This window comes from Bos taurus, chromosome 8, assembly GCF_002263795.3.
Source record: "Bos taurus isolate L1 Dominette 01449 registration number 42190680 breed Hereford chromosome 8, ARS-UCD2.0, whole genome shotgun sequence".
In the NCBI taxonomy this organism is placed as follows: Eukaryota; Metazoa; Chordata; class Mammalia; order Artiodactyla; family Bovidae; genus Bos; species Bos taurus.
This window is the reverse complement of record NC_037335.1, coordinates 63,332,751-63,352,052: the sequence shown is the minus strand read 5'-3', so window position 1 is coordinate 63,352,052 and position 19,302 is coordinate 63,332,751. Positions and strand designations below refer to the sequence as shown.

The window sequence follows — 19,302 nt, the reverse complement described above, 5'->3', positions numbered from 1 at the left end:
AGCCATGGAGGATCAAGGGGGAGTCAGCAGATCTATAATAATAATAATAACACTTTGCCAAAGTAGGACACAGTTTACGAAGGACTTTTATGTATATCATCATAGAAATACATATACCACTTACTCTGTTCTCACACTTTACGTGCCTCAAGTTCCCTAATCCTCACAGAGATCTTAGGTAGGTAGTTATTCCCGTTTTGCAGAAGAGGAAACTGAGGCTCGAAGGGGTCAAGAGACCTGTCCAAGGTCACACAGCAAGAAAATGTCAGCACTGAAATTTGAACCCTAGTCTTCAGATTCACACGCACACCCCCCCGACACCCCTCAGGCTGTGGGGGCAACTGGTCATCTGTTCAGGGCCCTTTGGGGAAGCAGCGACCTTCTGGCTAGGCAATTTCATTGTGCTGATTTCTTCAGACTGATGATGTGGCAGTCCCTACAGTTCAGGCAAAAGGAGAATTACAAGTAAATGCTACTGAAAGCTTTTTGTGTGGGCACCTCCCTGAGGGCATGTACACCTCCCTCTCTAGGCTGGAGAGGGGCCCAGAGACCCCAGACCAGAGCCTTGGGTCATATCAGTTCTGTTTTCTGTGGGGGCATCTGTCTGGAACTGAACCCATAAAACAGTCCATGCCAAGCCCTCAGCCCTTCAGAGGTGTGCTTGTGTTTTTTATGTTTTTGCACCCATGCCCTCTGTGTAGATGTAGTGCAAAAATAAATTTCCTCTACCCCTGCAATCTTTTACTCTCTCAGTGAGAGGGCTCCAAACAAAGAGTGTCTGCTATCCTGTCATCCTCAGGGGCTGCCTGATCACGGTCATGCCACCCCTCCAGTGGCCTGAGTTCTCTCCCACTTTTTGTAACACTCAAAACTGACCTCGAAATATTTTGCCTCCCTCTCTCTTATACTTCAAATAATGCTTCCTTAGCCTTGAAACCTTCGTTACTATTAAACATTTTGGAGGAAGCAGAACGTATTGGAAACATAGAATACTAGAAGAAAAAGTAACCATAAGCCTATCACCCAGAGACAGCCAATGTTAATGTTATATCATGGACTCCTGCCTGCCTTTTATTTAAACATATCTCTGATCATATAATAATACAAAAGGCCCTACTTAGCTTTTTTGGCACTCAGTATTGTGTCCCTAAAATTTCCCTGTGTTATAAAATCTCGTTATTAACATCTGCTTTTGATAAATGTATATTTTCTGTTTATAAAAGAATCCATGTTTACTGTAGAAAATTTTGGGGTGGGGGGAGAAGTAAACTATAATGAGCATAACCTGCCCACTTCTAACCCCATCATGCAGTTCTGACCTCTGTTAAGATTGCAGAGTGTACTTCTTTGAGACTTTTTCTGGACAGTTGAGATCATACTAGAATCTCAACTTTTTCCACTTTATATCCTGTGGATATTTCCCATATTCCTAAGCATTCTTCATTAGCATTGTTCTCAATGGTTGAGTGACAGTCCATTGCCTGAAGGCATCATGATGTGTTTAACCTCTCCCCAGACCCTTAATGTTATTTCTAGTGTGAGGCCAAACAGTGCCAGGATGAACCTCCTGGCTCATAAAGCTTTGTCTGCATCTCCTAGAACTTCTTTGGGATGGATTCTCAGATGTAGAAATATCCACAGTTCTGCAGATTTTTAAGGGGGTTTCCAGGAAGGTTGTCCCAGCAAAACCTTTGGTGAAAAGCCTGCCTCTGGCTGCTGTTAACCTAAAGGGAAGCCTTGCTCTGCAGCTCACAGACTCTCACTTGCTCCCAATCATAACACTGCCCGGCTTGTCTTCCTAAGTGCAGTGACTTAGAGCATGGATGATTTCCCTTTTCTTTGTTCCTCAGAGCAAGAGGAGGAGGAGGAGGAGGCGTTCCTGTGTCCCGTGAAAACGCCCACTGATCTTGTGGGTGTGGCAGCTGCCTGGCAGCCAGTCCATGCCAGGCCTTTGGCCCTTCAGAATATTTCCCTCAAGCACCTGGGAACTGAAATACAGTAAGTGCCATGCAGCTGAGAGGCCTGCCAAGCTGCAGGCAGCCCCTCCTTCAGAGCTTACAGCAATCTGGTATGACTCCCCTGCGGGGAGGTGGACCTGGGTTGGGGGTTAGGCTCTTTATTTTCAATTCATGCCATCATTACTTTAAAATACTACCTTTGTTCTGATTTTTAAAATAGTACACGTTGTCTGTAAGAAATTAGGAACACCCAGAAAGGTATAAATTTTGGAATTACCCGTAGTCCTTTTACCCAGGCAAGCGTTCTTAGCACCTCCTTCCTCACATTTTCCGTATACACATGCGCGTTGTTGTTGTTGTTTAGTTCTCAGTCGTGTCCAGCGCTCTTGCGACCCCTGTATACTGTAGCCCACCAGGCTTCTCTGTCCATGGGATTTTTTCAGGCAAGAATACTGGAGTGGGTTGCCATGCCCTTCCCCAGGGAATCTTCCCAACCCAGGGACACAACTCTTATCTCCTATATTGGCAGGCAGATTCTTTGCCACTGAGCTCCAGGGAAACCCATACATATGCGCATAATTGAGATCTATTCAGTGTAACGGAGTGATGGCTTCACAGTTTTCTACAAATGTCAAATGCATCATTATTCACTTTTCGCATGTGTAATTTACTGTATTTCGATTATGTCTCAGCTTCTTTTTCATTTACTCATGTGTGGTATATATAATTTATATTTCCTACTGGCAGGCTTTGTTTTAAACAGCTTATAAGAAGACAGCACTATAGCCTGGCTCTCAGACCACACTGCCTGCATTTGTATCCTGGCCCCACCAGTCATAGGCTATTCCACCCTTGGCAAGATGTTTGAATTCTCTGTGCTTCACTCAGATTGTTAGTAAATGTAAATGCAGTAATGTTTGCCTCATGTGTGTTTGGGGCAAGAAGTTTAAAGGTAAACTGCTTTAGAATTGTGCTTGGGTATCAGTGAGCACTTAAATATTGAATATTATCTGCTGCTTTTATTGTTGCTCTAACTGAAGGGGTGGAAGCTTTGGAGAATTCAGACGATACCCACTACTGATCCTGTTTGGGTGCTTGTTTTCTCTGTGGACGTCAGATGAGCTGGGGCCTCTTAGAAAGCAGAATAGATTGTTTGCTGGACTTGAATTAGAGACCTTGGTTCTGTGTGACTCAAATATAGCATTCCTCTCTGTCGGCTTCAGTGTTTGAATTTGCTTGGGTAACTAGTAGGGGAGTGGTGCTATTCCCAGGAGAGAAACAGATTTTAGGGAAAATAATGATGAGTGTCCTTTAGGGCCTACTGGCTAGAGATGGAACTACCACCACAGGCATTTGGATGGAAAGGCCTAGAACTCAGGAGAGAGATCTGATCTGGAGAGAGAGACTTGGGGGTATGCGGCATGATTGAGCCCCCCAGGATGAGTGGACAAGGAGGGCACCCTGCAGAGGATCTTCCCTTGGGTGAAGCAGGAGGGAGCTGGGTACAGGGGGTGAGCGTGCTGTGGGGAGAGGGAGCCTGAGGAACCCAAACACCCAGCCAGTGTGTGTCCAGAGTGGTCTCACGAAGATCAAACCAGGATCATGCCTACTGACGGCCACCAAACAAGAGAAGCGGAACCAAGAACATGCAAAAAAGGAAGTTTCCGAGGATCACTGTTACTTGAAATAACCCACAGAAAATGTGAGATGGTGTTGCAAGTGCCCTGTCTGCCCCACAGCCCTGGAAAGACCCTTGTCTCCTGCACGCCCTTGCCTGACTGGGCTTGGTATTTGCTCTTGGCAATGCCATGAGCCCCGGTCATACTCAAGGAAGGACACTGTGCTCAGTGCTTTATGCTCTCACTGAGATGTCCGGACAAACTTGAAAAGTAGCATCTAATGGTTAAGTTCTCAGACATGGGTTAGACATCCACATCTGTGGCTCAGTTCCACCACTTGCTCGCTCTGTGGCTTTGATTCCTTAACCTTTCCAAGTCTCAATTCTTCCTGTCTAGTGGAGGTTATAACAGGACTTACCTCCTTGGGCTCCTGTGGGGAGTAAATGAGTTGAGTGTGTGTAGGTGAGGATGAGATGAGTGAGTTCCTAGTGTTTCTCTTGGACCTGGCCCATGCAAGGGCCAGGTCATTGTTGGTTGTGGATATATCCCTCATCTCATTGCACATGAGAAAACCCAGGCTCAGAGAGGATAAATGACCTGCCCAAGGTTATCTGTCCTTCCAGAACAAGGCTTTATGACCACTGCTCCCATGCTCAACCAGGCCTTTCAGACCTAGTTAAACCTACACAGAAAATGATCCATGAACTGCTCTAAGCAAAGTCAATACAGTGGAGATGCCTCTTCCAAGCACAGTAGTTTGGGTGGGTTGTGGCCACCTGGTCTGTGACATCAGTTAGTGAGCCTCCTGTCCCCAGCAGAGACATATACAAGGGCTTAGAACGATCTTTACTGAACAAAGTTGGGGTTTTTATGCCTTCGCATACCCCAGGAGTGACTACTTGTGAGACCCTGGACATGGTGGGGAGGCTGCAGTCCCTGGGCAAGGCAAAGTGCAGTCATCCCACCAGACCGTGCCTCTGGCTACAGGATGTTCCCCAGGGTCTTCGCCAAATCATGTGTGAGATTCATGTCATGGGGCTCAGTACAAGACCAGCACAGAGTGATAATCCGTAATAGTGCTCCTCTAGGATCAATCCCTGGGTTGCAAAGATCCCTTGGAGAAGGGAATGGCTATCCACTCCAGTATTCTTGCCTGCAGAATTCCATGGACAGAAGAGCCTGACGGGCTATATAATCCATGGGGTTGCAAAGAGTCGGACACAAGTGAGCAACTAATACTTTCATAGTAAGAACTAGGAGGAGGAAATGTCTAGCCCAAGGAGTCAAGGGTACCTTATTCAAGTTCAGGTGTTAGGAGTGCTGAGTTCTAATTTCTTCTCTGTTCTTAATTTAATTGATTAATTTTACCTTCTATCAGTTAGCTGTACTCGCCATAAGAGAACAATCTCATTCTTTTCCTATTCTGGACTCATCTATACCAAAAAGCTGGATTTTTTTTTTTTTTAATTTTTTAATTTTTTTTTTTAATTTTATTTTATTTTTAAACTTTGGATTTTGTTTTAAAAACAAGTTTAAGATCAAATGATAGTCCTTTGAAAAGGTTAACAAAATTGACATACATTTAGCTAGAAAGACCAAGAAAATAAAAGACTCAAATGACTAAAGTCAAAAACGAGAGGGGTACATTACTACCAACCTTACAAAAATAAAAAGATTTATTCAGTTTCAGTTTCAGTTCAGTTCAGTCGCTCAGTCGTTTCCGACTCTTTGCGACCCCATGAATCGCAGCACACCAGGCCTCCCTGTCCATCACCAGCTCCCGGAGTTCACTCAGACTCACGTCCATCGAGTCAGTGATGCCATCCAGCCATCTCATCCTCTGTAGTCCCTTTCTCCTCCTGCCCCCAATCCCTCCCAGCATCAGAGTCTTTTCCAATGAGTCAACTCTTCGCATGAGGTGGCCAGAGTACTGGAGTTTCAGCTTTAGCATCATTCCTTCCAAAGAAATCCCAGGGCTGATCTCCTTCAGAATGGACTGGTTGGATCTCCCTGCAGTCCAAGGGACTCTCAAGAGTATTCTCCAATACCACAGTTCAAAAGCATCAATTCTTCGGCGCTCAGCCTTCTTCACAGTCCAACTCTCACATCCATACATGACCACAGGAAAAACCATAGCCTTGACTAGACGGACCTTTGTTGGCAAAGTAATGTCTCTGCTTTTCAATATGCTATCTAGGTTGGTCATAACTTTCCTTCCAGGAATACCATAAACAATTATATGCTAACAAATTAGATAACTCAGATGAAATGGACAAATACCAAGTAAAACAAATTACTGAAACTGACTCAAAAATAGAAAATCTAAGTAGACCTATAACAAGTAAAGAGATTGAATTAGTTATCAAAAACTTACACACACAGAGGACCATCTTATTTTATAGCTCAGTATGCATATATGTAATTCACAAAAGAAAACCCTTTCTAAGTGGGATGCTTCTGATATTCTCTATTCCATTTTTTAGATGTTTATCATGATAGCAAACTGATTTTTCAGTCTACCATGGGCTTCTCTGGTGCTCAAATGGTAAAGAATCTGCCAGTGATGCAGGAAACCCGGGTTTGATCCCTGGGTCGGGAAGATCCCCTGGAGAAGGAAATGGTAATCCCACTCCAATATTCCAGTATTCTTGTCCCATGGACAGAGGAGCCTGGAGAGCTACAGTGCCTGGGATCGCAAAGAGTCAGACACAAGTGAGCAGCTTGTACAATGGTTCATATCCTGTTTAAAAAACATGGACGTAGTGAACTCTTCATTTTTTTCTTCCTTGTTTATATTTTGGAATATATCTGCTTTTATCGCTTTGCAGAGGGAAAATAAACTCAGTTAAACTGCCTTTTCATCCATTTCAACTCACTGTGAATTTCTCTGTGGTCTGTAGTGCCCGGTCAGCTTTTGGTGATACCGAGTTCCTTCCTGCAGAGCAAACACTGATGAGGGAACTTCCCTGGTTAAGACTGCTCCTTCCAATGCAGGGAGTGTAGGTTTGATGCCTGGTGGGGGAGCCAAGATCCCACATGCCTAGTGGCCAAAAAAACAAAACATAAAGCAGAAGCAATATTGTAACAAATTGAATAAAGACTTTTTAAAAAATAGCCCATGTTGGAAAAAAAATATCTGTTGAGTCTGCACTCTGGGCACATGTGACCCAGTGCCAGGTACCCACAGGCATGCAGGTAGGTTAGTGCCCAGTTCTTGAAGAAAAGACACCATTACTTAGCCTAGGCAAGTGCTTGGTCAAAGGGAGGCCCATCCCTGAAGTACAGTAAGCACCTTGGAGGCTGTGAGGTGATCAGTGAAGGCTGCCGAGAGAACAGGTCTGAGCAGGGAAAGAAAGCAAAGGGAGCAGGAGGCTGGAAGTTGTTTGGAACTTCTCTCAGCAGAAGTCAGGAGCCACTAGTGCTTTTTAAGCCAAGTCGTTCTAAGACCAGGTGAAGGTTTCAGGAAAGTTAATCCGACAAGTCTATTTCACTGAACAAAGCAGACAAACACCCCTGCCCTCATGGAGCTTACATTCCAGCAGTGGAGTTGGAGGCAGAGGAGTCAAGCTTGTATTGCTTACAAGGAATGTTATGTACGGAAGGTGACGTGTATGATGAAAAAGCGGAAGGAGAAGGATGAGGGTATTGGGAGAGGCTCAGATGGGGTGCATCCTGCAGGGAACCTGGAGTCAGGCAGGCTGATCAGGCCGTGATCGGGGTTGGGGACGTAGCCTGAGCACCAGCAGTGGCAGCGGGGAGGGCAGTGGGCAGCACAGCAAGGCCATCAGCCTCGTGACCCTCTATTTTCCTTTCAGAAACACAATGTGTAACATCCGGGGCAACAAGCAGACCCAAGGAGCAAACCACAGACCCCCCGGAGAAGATTCTCCACTGATCGAGGAGACGCAGAGAGAGGAGCAGCCCTCTCCCCCTGGCCCTGGCGCCCCAGGTGAGCTCTGCCCAGGCCCGAGCTGCCTTCAGAGACTAAGTTGGTGTCCTCTGTCTTCCCCTAAACCAGCGTCCCTGCTTTTGTGTCAAAGACGGAACGATCCAGATCAGTCCTCCTGGGCTTCCATGGGTCTAGCAGCAGTAACGATTCTTTTTTTTTTCTTAATTGAATTTATTTAGCTGTGCTGAATCTCCTTTGCAACAGGCAGGATCTTTAGGTGCGGCATGCAAACCGTTAGTTGCGACATGTGGGATCTAGTTCCCCAACCAGCGATTGAACCTGGGTCCCCTGTATTGGGAATGCAGGGCCTTGGCCACTGGACCACCAGGGAAGTCCCCCCACCCACTTTTATTTTTAAATTGTGGTAAAAATACATAACAAAATTTACCACTTTAACCAATTTTAAGTGTAGGGTACTTGCACATTTCTTGTGCTACCATCACTTTCCATCACTACCATCCATTTCCAGAACACCTTTCATTTTCCCAAACTGAAACACCAAGAAATGATTCTTGAAGTAATAAAGGAAAATATCTCTCACTTTTTCTCCCTTCCTTTTTTTTTTTCAATTTGTAAAGAAAGGATATGAAAATGCTTTTCTGGGATGATTAAAATCAGATCAGCCTGAAGAAGCAGAACAAGTGACTTCAAAGTATTCTTTCCTACCATGATATGGCACTTTATTATTTGTTTTTCAAAATATGAGTGACCCATCAGGGTGGGTTGGCATCTTTGAATGGGCATTCATACCTTAGGACATATTTTAACTTGGAAACAATTGGGAAAAAACTAGCTAAGTCTTATGGTAGAGAGAACCCCTGGGCTGCACAGAAGTGACTTTAGTGTGGAGCACTGTCTGGTAAACCAACAGCCCAAGAGAAAATCAGTACTATATCGAATCAATAGCAGGTTCTTTGTACCAGGGCTACTCTAAACGGTTTTCCTTTTTTTGCTGGGTCGGGGGGCAGTGGTCACAGTTTCGTTAAGATATCCAAGAACTTTCAGGTGTACCAGCTGAATTTAGAAAAGACAGAAGAACCAGAGATCAAATTGCCAGTAATTCACATACCATGCAATTCACTCCTTTGAAGCATACAATTCAGTGGCTTTCAGTATGTTCACAGAGTTGTGCAACCCATCACCATAATCTATTTTAAAACTTTTCTTTTTTCTTATTTTATTTACTTGGCTGTGCCAGTTGCAGCATGCAGACTCTTTTAGTTGCAGCTTATGAATTCTTGAGTTGTGGCATGTGGAATATGGTTCCCCAACCAGGGATTGAACCCAAGGCCCCTGAACTGAGAAATCCTTAAAACATTTTTATTACCCTCAGCAGGAACCCTATACTGCTCAGTCATCAGTCTCAGTCTCCATCTTCCTCCAGCTCTAGGCAAACATTAATCTTCTTTCTGCCTCTATAGATTTACTTTTTCTGGACATTACATAGAAATGGAATCTACCACATATAGTCCTTTGTGATGGGTGTCTTTTACTAAAGCAGGATCTTTTCAAGTTTCATCCACATGCACGAAAGGCTTTACACTCCATTAATCCATTTAGTCTTTACAACGACCTGAGCAGTAAATACTGTTGTTCTCATTTAATAACCAAGTGGACTGGGGACCGTTGTGTGGAGTGACTGGCTCATGGCTGCACAGTGAGTACAGAATAAGATTCAGGCCCAACAATCTGGCCCCATACTACTGCTTGAAGCCTCATTTCTAAGTCTTGCCTTTGAAATCTACCTCTTTATTGTCATGAAACCTTGTCCGCACAAGCAAAATCTGATACACAAAGCAGATAAAAGCAGAACTGGGAGTCTAGGCTCTTTCAAAGCCTCTCCCTAGTCAGCCTTTGAGGCACTCCCGTGAAATCCTAGGGCACTGATTGAAAACCACTGCCTTAGGCCTACTTTTCCTCAACTGTAAGATAGGCACAGTGATGCTACCCTGCCTGCCCTCAGGGCTGCTGGACAGCAGTGTTATTAGAGGGTAGCAGGGCTCCAGGGAGCCTCCCTGCTCTCTTAGACCCCATGGCAAGAGAGAGAAGCATTGCATTCATCTGAGCACTGCAGGCTGCTTTGTAACTGGCCCAACCAGATTTCTTTTGGGCTGCCGTGGCAACCCTGGCTTCCCTGGTGGCTCAGTGGTAAAGAATCAGCCTACAAAGCAGGAGATGAGGGTTCGATCTCTGAGTTGGGAAGATCCCCTGGAGAAAGAAATGGCAGCCCACTCCAGTATTCTTGCCTGGGAAATCCCTGGACAGAGGAGCCTGGCAAGCTACAATCCATGGGTTCACAAAGAGTCGAACACAACCACGCAACTCAACAACAACAATCAGGTTTCTTTTAAGTCTGGAAAAAGACCATTTTGTTCCTACCTTCAACAAGACCAAGGAGTTGTTTTTTATCTGTTCCAGACTATCTGGTTGTCCCTTGGCCTGGTCCCTGAAGAAAGTTGCTAAAGTCATCGGGCTCATTTTGCGAGTCCTATCTGTCCTCTCCCCTGGGATCTCATACCTCATCCTTAGTTTTAACATCATAGTCCTAAAAGGACTAGGTATGACTCCTTAAGATGTACTATTGGGGGAAGATAAATGAGTAAATTGAGTTAGAAAATTAAGATGGCTCAAGAAAAAAATCCTACACTGTACCAAAGTAGGCAGCAAATGTGGCTCTGAACTTTTCAGCAGCCAAGGCAAAGAGGGAAATGTAAGCAGTTAGATTATTTTTCAGTGTCCATAAAACTATAAACACATATTTTCTTGAAAGAAGCAAAGATTTTTCTGGCACTGAGAGCTGAGAAGAATTTCTGTTGGGCCCTCATAACAGACATGGTGTATGCCATGCAGTCAAAATTCTGAAGATCTCTTGACCTTGAGACCATTGCATGGCCCTACATGCAGGCTGATGGCAGAGCTCTAAAGCACGGCTGGGAGTAGGGTGGGACAAGTGATTTTTCAAACACTAGATTTAAGAATAAAATTTAGCATGGATCAGCAAACATTTTCTGCAAAGAGCCAGAATAGCAAATATTTGAGTCTTTGTAGGCCATGCAGTCTCTATGGCAAGTACTCAACTCTGCCTTTGTGGTGTGAGAGCAGTGCAGACAATGCACACATAAATGAGCAGGGCTGGGTTCCAATAAAACTTTATTTACAAAAGCAGGCCAGGGCCTGATTTGGCCTATGGGCCATTGGTTGCTGACCCAGGCCCTAGAGGAAATAAAAGGATATAGCCTTGAGACATTCAGCTATGGAAAGTATGACTCTCCTAATTTAGCTTGTAATTAGAATCAAATGAAGGTTTCCATTACTCACTGGGACGAGAAGGCAGAGTATGGATCTTCTGTGCTCCTGTCAGTGGACAGATCTGTGTGCTTTGAAAATCGCCCGGAGTGTAGAGGAGGAATCCTGAAATAAGAAAAAGTACTTCCAGCCTGGACCTGTGGCTGAGGAGATGGCCACCTGGCAGACACCAGCAGGGTCATAGGAGGTAGCACCTGCAGGGTGAAATCAGAGAGTAGGGAACAGGCACGGTTTGGAGGATGGGCTGGATGAGCCAGCCAGCACAGTGTAAACAATGTTGATTTAGTTTCTTGATTCTCAGAATGTGATCCCTGCACAAGTTATATCAGTATCCCCTAGGAACGGTTAAAAATGCAAATTCTCAAGCCCCTCCCCAGGCCTATTGATGGAAAAACTCTGGGAGGTGGGTCCCCAATCTACATTTTACCAGGCCTTCCAGGGCTTCTGCAGCAACCCCAAGGTTGAGAACTACTGAGGCCGCTGATCACAACCTCTGTGTTCTCCTTTTGAGCAGGGAAGGATCCAGCAAATTCTCTGAAGTCCTCTCTGACCACCAGTCTCATTCGGAAAGCCAAAAGCCAGAGCAACACCTTCCCGCTCTTCAGTGAAGGGCTCATGCGGAACCGAACTGCCCAGGAGAAAGTACTGGCCTTGGAGCAGCAGGTTCTGATGCTCACCAAGGAGCTAAAGGCTCAGAAGGTGAGCTCTGGCCCCAGAGAGGCCCCAGGCTCTGGTGCTCTCCTCTGGGCCTGGTGCCCCTGGACAAATCAGATATGATGTGTTCGCTAGTCTAGGTCCTTAAACAGCCAAACTGCATGTGGCTGGGAATACTGTGCTGTTGATCAGTCAGGGACATGCTGTCACTCGGACTAGGTGACCGAAGGCCAACAAGGACAGGGTCTCTCAGATCTCCCCTGGGAGACTGTCCATGACCTGACCCCACACCTGAAGAGGGACAGTGTTTGGAGGAGAGTGATCTGCATGCAAGGTCCTGGGAGGGGCCACTGAAGGAACTGGGGGATCTTTGAGCTGGCAGCTGGTAACTGGGTATAGATTTCTGAAGGACTGTCACGGGGCAGAAAAAGCGGACAGGTCTCTGTGTGCGGCCCAAGGGCTAAGCACAGAGGACAGTGACAGGGAGAAAGATTCAAGTGTTGTAGAGACAGAAGTTAATTCTAGCAGTTAAAAGAAAGAGCTACATGGTCGTTGTAGAAAACAGGTCACACACATACACAGATGTGCAAATCCTTCAAAAATCCTACCAGCCAGAGAGTAAATCAGGTTCACATCTGGCAGTGACCTCATGAAGTAGTCAGGGTCATGTGGCAGAGCAGCAGTGGGGAATGCAGCAGAGGCAGTAGGTTCTCTTTAGCACAATAAGAGTGATTACACCAGCACAGTTGCTACCGAAAATCCTGAGCTCAGGGCCCGTGGTGCTGTAGAGATGGGCCCGGCTGAGGTCCCAGGCTCCTTCTCCTCTGAGAGGAAGGTGTACACTCTCATGCTTGAGCCTTGGCTAAGAAAACCCAACACGAAAGTTATTATGAAACCCTGAGTCTCTTTCTGCATTACTTCTGCTCTTGCTCCTGGGGAGGTAAAGAGTATACTGTATTTACTTCTAAATAGTCTCTCCTTTGTTCGTTTCTTCTTTTCCGTTCTGTTCTGTTTTTGGAGAACACAGTCCAGAAAAGCACTCTCCCTACCTTGTTTTGGCCCTTTCTCTGCCTTTCTCACCCTAAACAGTTATTTTGGGAACCAGCAGAGCCTTCATACCTGGCAGGTCAGGGGTTACATTTAATGAAGCAGCAGGTGACTTTAGTCCTCAAAGGAGGAAACTCATCCATTCCTGGGTTCTCTGCTCATTTGTTTATTCACCCAGCCTTCTCTGAGGCCCTGTTACAGACACACGGTGTTCTAGGCACTGGAGAACAAACGGTGAGAAAAGACACAGCCCTTACAGCACCCAAATATATCCTTACAGCAAATGAAGTCTCCTCTGATGACACCTAGCACCCCAGCCATCACTCTTGTCTCCCGTTACCTTTGTGTTCCTGTCGTGAGGGTGTGTTCCCGTCGTGAGTGTCATGAGGCCGCTCCTGAGAACCAAGGGCATTAAGCTGAGCTGTAGCAGTTTCCTGATTCCTGGACCAGGACAATGAAAGTCCCAAACCTGACCTGGAAAGGAAGAGAAATGTAGAATGCAGACACTTCCTCTCCTTTCTGTGCATCTTCTCCCTTCTTTCTAGGAAGTGTGGGTGGCCTTTCCTCTTAGGGTGTTGTTGCTGCTGCTGCTGCTAAGTCGCTTCAGTCGTGTCCGATTCTGTGCGACCCCATAGACGGCAGCCCACCAGGCTCCCCCGTCCCTGGGATTCTCCAGGCAAGAACACTGAAGTGGGTTGCCACTTCCTCCTCCAATGCATGAAAGTGAAAAGTGAAAGTGAAGTCGCTCAGTCCTGTCCGACTCTTAGAGACCCCATGGACTGCAGCCCACCAGGCTCCTCTGTCCATGGGATTCTCCAGGCAAGAGTACTGGAGTGGGGTGCCATCGCCTTCTTGTCAAGTGAAGAAGCCCTGGGAGACCTAGTGGTTGCCTTGTGCAACCCTGGAGGATTCTTCGTTCTTCACTAAATGAGGCCAGCTCTTGGACATTAGTAAGGGCCACCTAGGCTGTTGACAGCTCCCCTACAGTCAGCCTGAAAACATCAGGGAGAAGTTGTTCAAGCATTAGAGAATCTGGACTTTCTTACTCGTGCACTTTCTTGGGACAGAGAGTGGGAAGAGACTGTCTTGGGACTGAGCTTTTGCCTCAGGGAATGAGTGAATTGCCTGCTCTCTGACCCATCATTTCCCAAATGCACTTCAGTCTAGAGGGCAATTCAACGCACAGACCTTTAAATAAGACGGTCCTGGCCCTGAGCAAGTTCCCTAACCTCTCTCAGTCTCCACTTCCTCCTCTATAAATGGAGCTATCATCAAATAGGGCTATCATCATGTTTTACTGAAAAGGTCTGTGTCAAGACTCACAAAACTCAGTACCTGGCAGCCAGCAGCTGCCCCAGACATGCAGGTGTGGTCATCTTGGCTGTGACTTCGGCATTCTGTGCCCTCCCTGTTGACTCCTTCCCGCACACACCCCGAGGGCCTCTGAGAATTCTGCTCGTGGGCCAGAGGCAGTCCTTACCTTTATTCCACATTTGGAACAGGGACCCCAGTTTTACCAACTGGGGTTTTGCCCGCAACCCAAATACCAAAACCAAAGAGAGGAAGGAGAAGAGGTAGACTCTTGACCCAGAGATGAGACAGAGGAGGTTGGCACCATCTTGGGGTGCCCAGTGGTACCCTAGGCACTCAGAAATGCTGGTCAGAGAGCAGCTCTCCATCTGAGACCATCTAAGTCTAATGCTTCAGCTGCAGAAAGAGTCCACTGGACTTCTGGGCCTGGCGCCAACAGATACCTGCTTGTGTCTCTTCAGTGGGAAGATACACCTTCCTGCCTTAGGCTGTAAAAGGACCCAGGAACTGGGGGTCTTGTCCTGGCTCAATCAGCCAGGCAGACACTGCCAATAGTAAAGAGCTTGTATCTCAAGCTCTGTTGGCTGCTCTGGAGGGCACAGAGGCACTCTGGGGACTCCACTGCCCGGAACATGGAGAAAACGTGAGCACAGGTCACTGCTGGCGTGCAGGCTGGTGCCCTCCATGCGCTGTCCTCCTTAACTTACAGCAGTTATCCTCGCCTTTCCTGACAGACACCAGAGTCCTGGGAGGTTCTGCATGCCCTTGCCCTCCTGGGCAGCAAACCAGGGATCAGGCTCTGGAGTCTGCCTCCAGAGCTTCTGCCCTTTTCACTGCACCCTGTTCAAGGGGCTCGGAGGAGGTGGGTGACTTGCTCATGGTCACACAGCTGGAAGAGCCAGGCCTTGGGCACTGGTATCCTTCCCCAAGTCCAGGACTCCTCACAGCCCAGCCACCTCCTCTCTAGTCTCACAGGATAGCCCCATGTCAGTCACAAACACCACAACTGCTCTTCAGGAGAAATGAATGCACTTCCTGTGATTCCAATACCCATGAGGCCATTACCCATCCTAGGCCCCTGCAGTGCTGGCCCCAGAGGAGATCTGGACTCTGGGAGGTGTCCAGAGTTTACCAGGCAGCTTTGGTCCAGTGAATCAGGCTTTTAGAGTCGACAGCCTTGCACCCAACCTGAAGGCTGTCTGCTCCAGCAGATGGAAGGCTGGCCTTTGTGGTAGTGTTGGCCATCTGTTGGCTTCTAAGCAGGATGAACTCCTCCTGGGCCCTGCCTGTGGCCAGCTTAGTGCACTCAGGATTACTTGGTGAAGGTGTGTAACTCGCTTAGGACACTTGGTTGGAGCAAAGTGCAAGCTCTCACTTCCCAGAACTGCAGACAGAGACTTAAGAATACAGGTCCTGGGGTCACAGAGGGAGGGTTGAGAGGGCGCCCTCAGCACTGAAAGATTGAAAGGGGTATTTCAGCATGGGGAAGGACGCTTGCCACACTTTCTCTGTCATCCTTTTGGTGCCTCTTGGTGGCATAGGACCATTATCTATTTTACACACGAGAAAGCTGAGGTTCCATTTTCTGAAACACGCACATTAGGTCCACCTTCATGGATCTGGAATGGGAACCCAGGGCTCCTTCACCTGCTCACAGCTGGCCCTGAGCCCCTTAGGGGTAAGAGGATGCCCAGTCCAGTGCTCTTCCCACAAGCACTGTTGGGCCCACCCACCTTGATTTTAGTGAGTGGTGAAGATATCAACTCGTTCATAAGATAAATGATTTATTGACTTTTAAAATACTTACTAAAATGACAACTTGTTACCCATTGTTAAAGTCTAAGGTGGGCCAAACAATGATTCGATTAAGAAATATTAGAAGTATCACTGAGCCAGCTCTTCTAAGCCTCAGTCCTAAGGCCTTGCTGGGGATTGTGGGAACTGGAAACAAGCCAGGTGTCCATCCTCGGGGATGGGATGAAGGGTATCGTGTGCTCCATACAAGGAATACTCTTGAACTGTTGCAAATGCGTGTTGTTCGATAATGACTGACCTGGAGAGCTGCTTTCACATGTTGTAAGGACAAAAGCAGCTTCAAAATGGGATGTTCTAGCTTTGCTTTTTGTTTTTTGTATTTCTATTTGATGTATATATGTGTTTTGGTGACTGCCTTGTTTCACCTGGCATAAAGTCCTCAAAGGTCATCCATGTTGTAACATGTAATAGGATTTCCTTCATTTTTAAGAGCGAACAATATTCCATCGTATGCCACATTTCATTTATCCATGCACCATCAATAGACACTTGGGTTGTTTCCACCTCTTGGGTTTTGTGAATAATGCTGCTATGAATATGGGTTATTTCTATTTTTAAAGAAATCAAAAGAAGCATTTCTATGCAAAATCCATTAATTACACATCATGGAGAAGTCAAAGGTCTTAGGACTGGAGTTGGGAGCCCTCTGCTCTAGCTGCAGTTTCCCAACTCGGGATCCACCAGGTCCCTTTAGTTCTCTGCTTCCTTGAGCTTCAGTCTCCCCATGGGACAGTGGGGTGACTGGCCCAGGTGGTCTCCCGGGGCCGGCCAGCCTCCAGGTTTCCCAAATCCATGATCCATTCCTGCTTCTCCTTTCACTTGCTGCTCTGGCTCCACTATCTCCGGGTCCCTTTCTTCCTGTCTCATTCTGGTGCCCAGATCCTGGGACGAGAGGACAGACTCCTGGCCTGGTGTTTTGGTCTTGGATTTTGAGAGCCAGATGTGGGAAGGGGGAGACAGCTGATGGAATGAAATGGGCCTCAGAGTTGACTCTGCCACCCTGGGGGACAGATACCCACCCAATTCTGAGGCTAGGGCAAGTCCAAACAGTGGCCTGTGTGGGGTTAATTCACCAGGCAGTTAGCCAGGGTAGCCTCCAAATCTCCGCTGAAGCAGAAAATGGTCTGGGCTTCTCAGTCACCGGCAGCCACAGGAATGCTAATCTCTCTTTGCACAGCCCTGCGGAGCTGAGTTCTAAAAATTCCTGACATTCCGGTTTGGTTTTCAACCCCCTCCCCACCCACCTCCCCTCCACACCCAGGACCTACCTGCAGCTGCATACCTGTCCTTTCACTCCACTGAGCCTTTGCGTAAGCAGTTGGCTCAGCCCCATCTGCAAAGTTCTCCCAATCCTCAGCTCCCTCCATCTGCCCCACGTCTCCCACCTGCTGCTTGACCATCTCTGGCCCTCCTCATTCTTCAGGATCAGTTTAAGCTGCTCCACCTTTCTATGAAGTGTACTGGTCGCCCCGCCCCCTGGCACCCCTGCCTCCACCCCAAACGAAAGTCATTGCCCACTGCCCTGTGCCCCGACAGACACCCCTGCTTCCGTCTCTCGCAGTAATTCACTCCACAGCAGTGGTTCACCTTTGCTTCCACCAGCCTCTGTGGCCCTTGAGGGTGGGAATGGTGACTGGTCCCTCTCTGGGTCCCAGGGCCTGGCATGGGGCCTGGCACTGAGTGAGCACTTGATACAGGTTAGATGGATGGATAGAAGAGAAAGAACCAGAAAAGGGACAGTCACTAGTACCAGGGTTTCAGAAGTTGTATGCTAACTTGGTCTTATCATTAGCTTCTCAAATGAAGTAATGATTTGGGGCAGTTCTCCTCCAAAATGGAATTGTTCTTAGCAAACCACCCTATCCAGCCAATCATTTATTTAAATGCTTTGGCATACATACAGTTAAGGTGTCTCCAGGGAACCACATTTTTCCAGATGAGACTGGCATGGAGCATGGCAGTGTGACCTAAAGACCCCACCTGCAGGTCTGAGGTTCACATGAGACTGGCTGCTGAGCTCCCTGATTTCTGATACCCTGGTCCTGGCCCCAGATGAATTCATATCCCTGCTTTGGGGCAGAACAGGTCCCCAGTGCTGGGAAGGTTGGAAGCTCAAAGGCACAGGGAATCAAACCTTGAATGCTCAGTGTACTTGAATGAATCAGGTGGCCCTGCGAAGAACTAAATCGAGGTCTGTTGCTTCTGAACTCCCTGCTGCTTCCTTGCACCAGCCTCACAGGCATCGTTTGGTAGGCAGAGGCATGGACACAGATGGATTGAATGAAGCCCCAGGTGTTGTGGCTTGGTGTGAGGATTGCCAGCATGTTTTCTCTCTAATGCCGCCTCAACTCGATTGGTAGTGACTGCATGGATGCCATGTTCAGAAGGATTCTGAGGCCTCAGCTAGGGTTAGCAGGAAGGAATACTGAGATTGATTATGAACGTCTGGCTCAGGAGTGAGAGGGAAGAGCCATGCCACACCGCTGCCACTCCACCTTCAATACTGACCAAGCACAGGCAGCTCAGTGGCTGAATGACTTGGGATTAAATTCCACTCTGCTGGGCCTCCGTTTGTTCATTTCTGAAACAGACATGTATAGGGTACGGGCAGAAGCCTTAAAGTATTATAAAGCTTAAAGCCTTAAAGCCTATAACATATTGGAAGTTAATTTCTCTCTGACATTGAAGAATCCAGAGTGAAGTGCACAGTTCTGAGCTGGCAGGACAACTGTGTCATCTTCAATATGCAAGTTCTGCTTGTGAGCCCAACGTGGCTACTTCAGTTCTTGCCATTTCCCAGGCAGAAGGAAAGGGAACTGGGCCAGGGCAGTCTGTGTGCAGTGGTTTGGAAGGTATGACCCAGAAGCTACCCACAGCATTTCTCATATCCCATTTAGGCAGAATAATCACTTGACCACATCTAGCTGTGAGTTTGGCTGGGCGATGTAATCCTTTGCTGGGGATCCATGTGTCTAACTAAAACTCTCTTTTTTTTTAATATTTATTAATTTTTTTGATGGCTTCCCTGGTGGCTCAGACGGTAAAGAATATGCCTTCAGTGTGGGAGACTCAGGTTTGATCCCTGGGTTGGGAAGATCTCCTGGAGAAGGGAATGGCAACCCACTCCAGTATTCCTACCTGGGGTTGCAAAAAGTCGGACATGACTGAGCGCACACACACACACACACACACACACGTACGTTAATTTTTTTCACTTGGCTGTGCCAGATCGTAGTTGCAGCTTGCAGGATCTTGGATCTTTGTTGTGGCTTGCTGGATCTTTAGCTGCAGCTTGCAGGATCTAGTTCCCTGACCAGGGATCAAACCTGCATTGGGAGCTCAGAGTCTTGGCCACTGCACCAGCAGGGAAGTCCCTAAAGCTCTTTTAAACAGAAAGAGAGAATGTGGGTGCTAGAATGAGATATCCCAGGAGATGATGGTCTTCTCAGGTGGTTCTAGTAGTAAAGAACCCGCCTGCCAGTGCAGGAGATATAAAAGACACAGGTTCGATCCCTGTGTCGGGATGATCCCCTGGAGGAGGGCACGGCAACCCACTCCAGTACTCTTGCCTGGAGAATCCCATGGACCAAGGAGCCTGGCAGGCTACAGTCCAGAGTCGGACATGACTGAAGCGACTTGGCAT

The 19,302-nt window shown here is 47.3% G+C and overlaps 1 protein-coding gene across 1 annotated transcript in view; it reads left to right on the top strand.

The window, feature by feature from the left end:
- TBC1D2 (TBC1 domain family member 2) overlaps nucleotides 1-19,302 on the top strand; it is a 42,518-nt gene that overhangs the window by 5,715 nt on the left and 17,501 nt on the right. Inside the window, exons 3-5 of the mRNA NM_001101981.1 lie at nucleotides 1,851-1,998; nucleotides 7,393-7,526; nucleotides 11,347-11,531. Coding sequence (NP_001095451.1) covers nucleotides 1,851-1,998; nucleotides 7,393-7,526; nucleotides 11,347-11,531 — 467 coding nt within the window. The remainder of the gene's footprint in view (nucleotides 1-1,850; nucleotides 1,999-7,392; nucleotides 7,527-11,346; nucleotides 11,532-19,302) is intronic.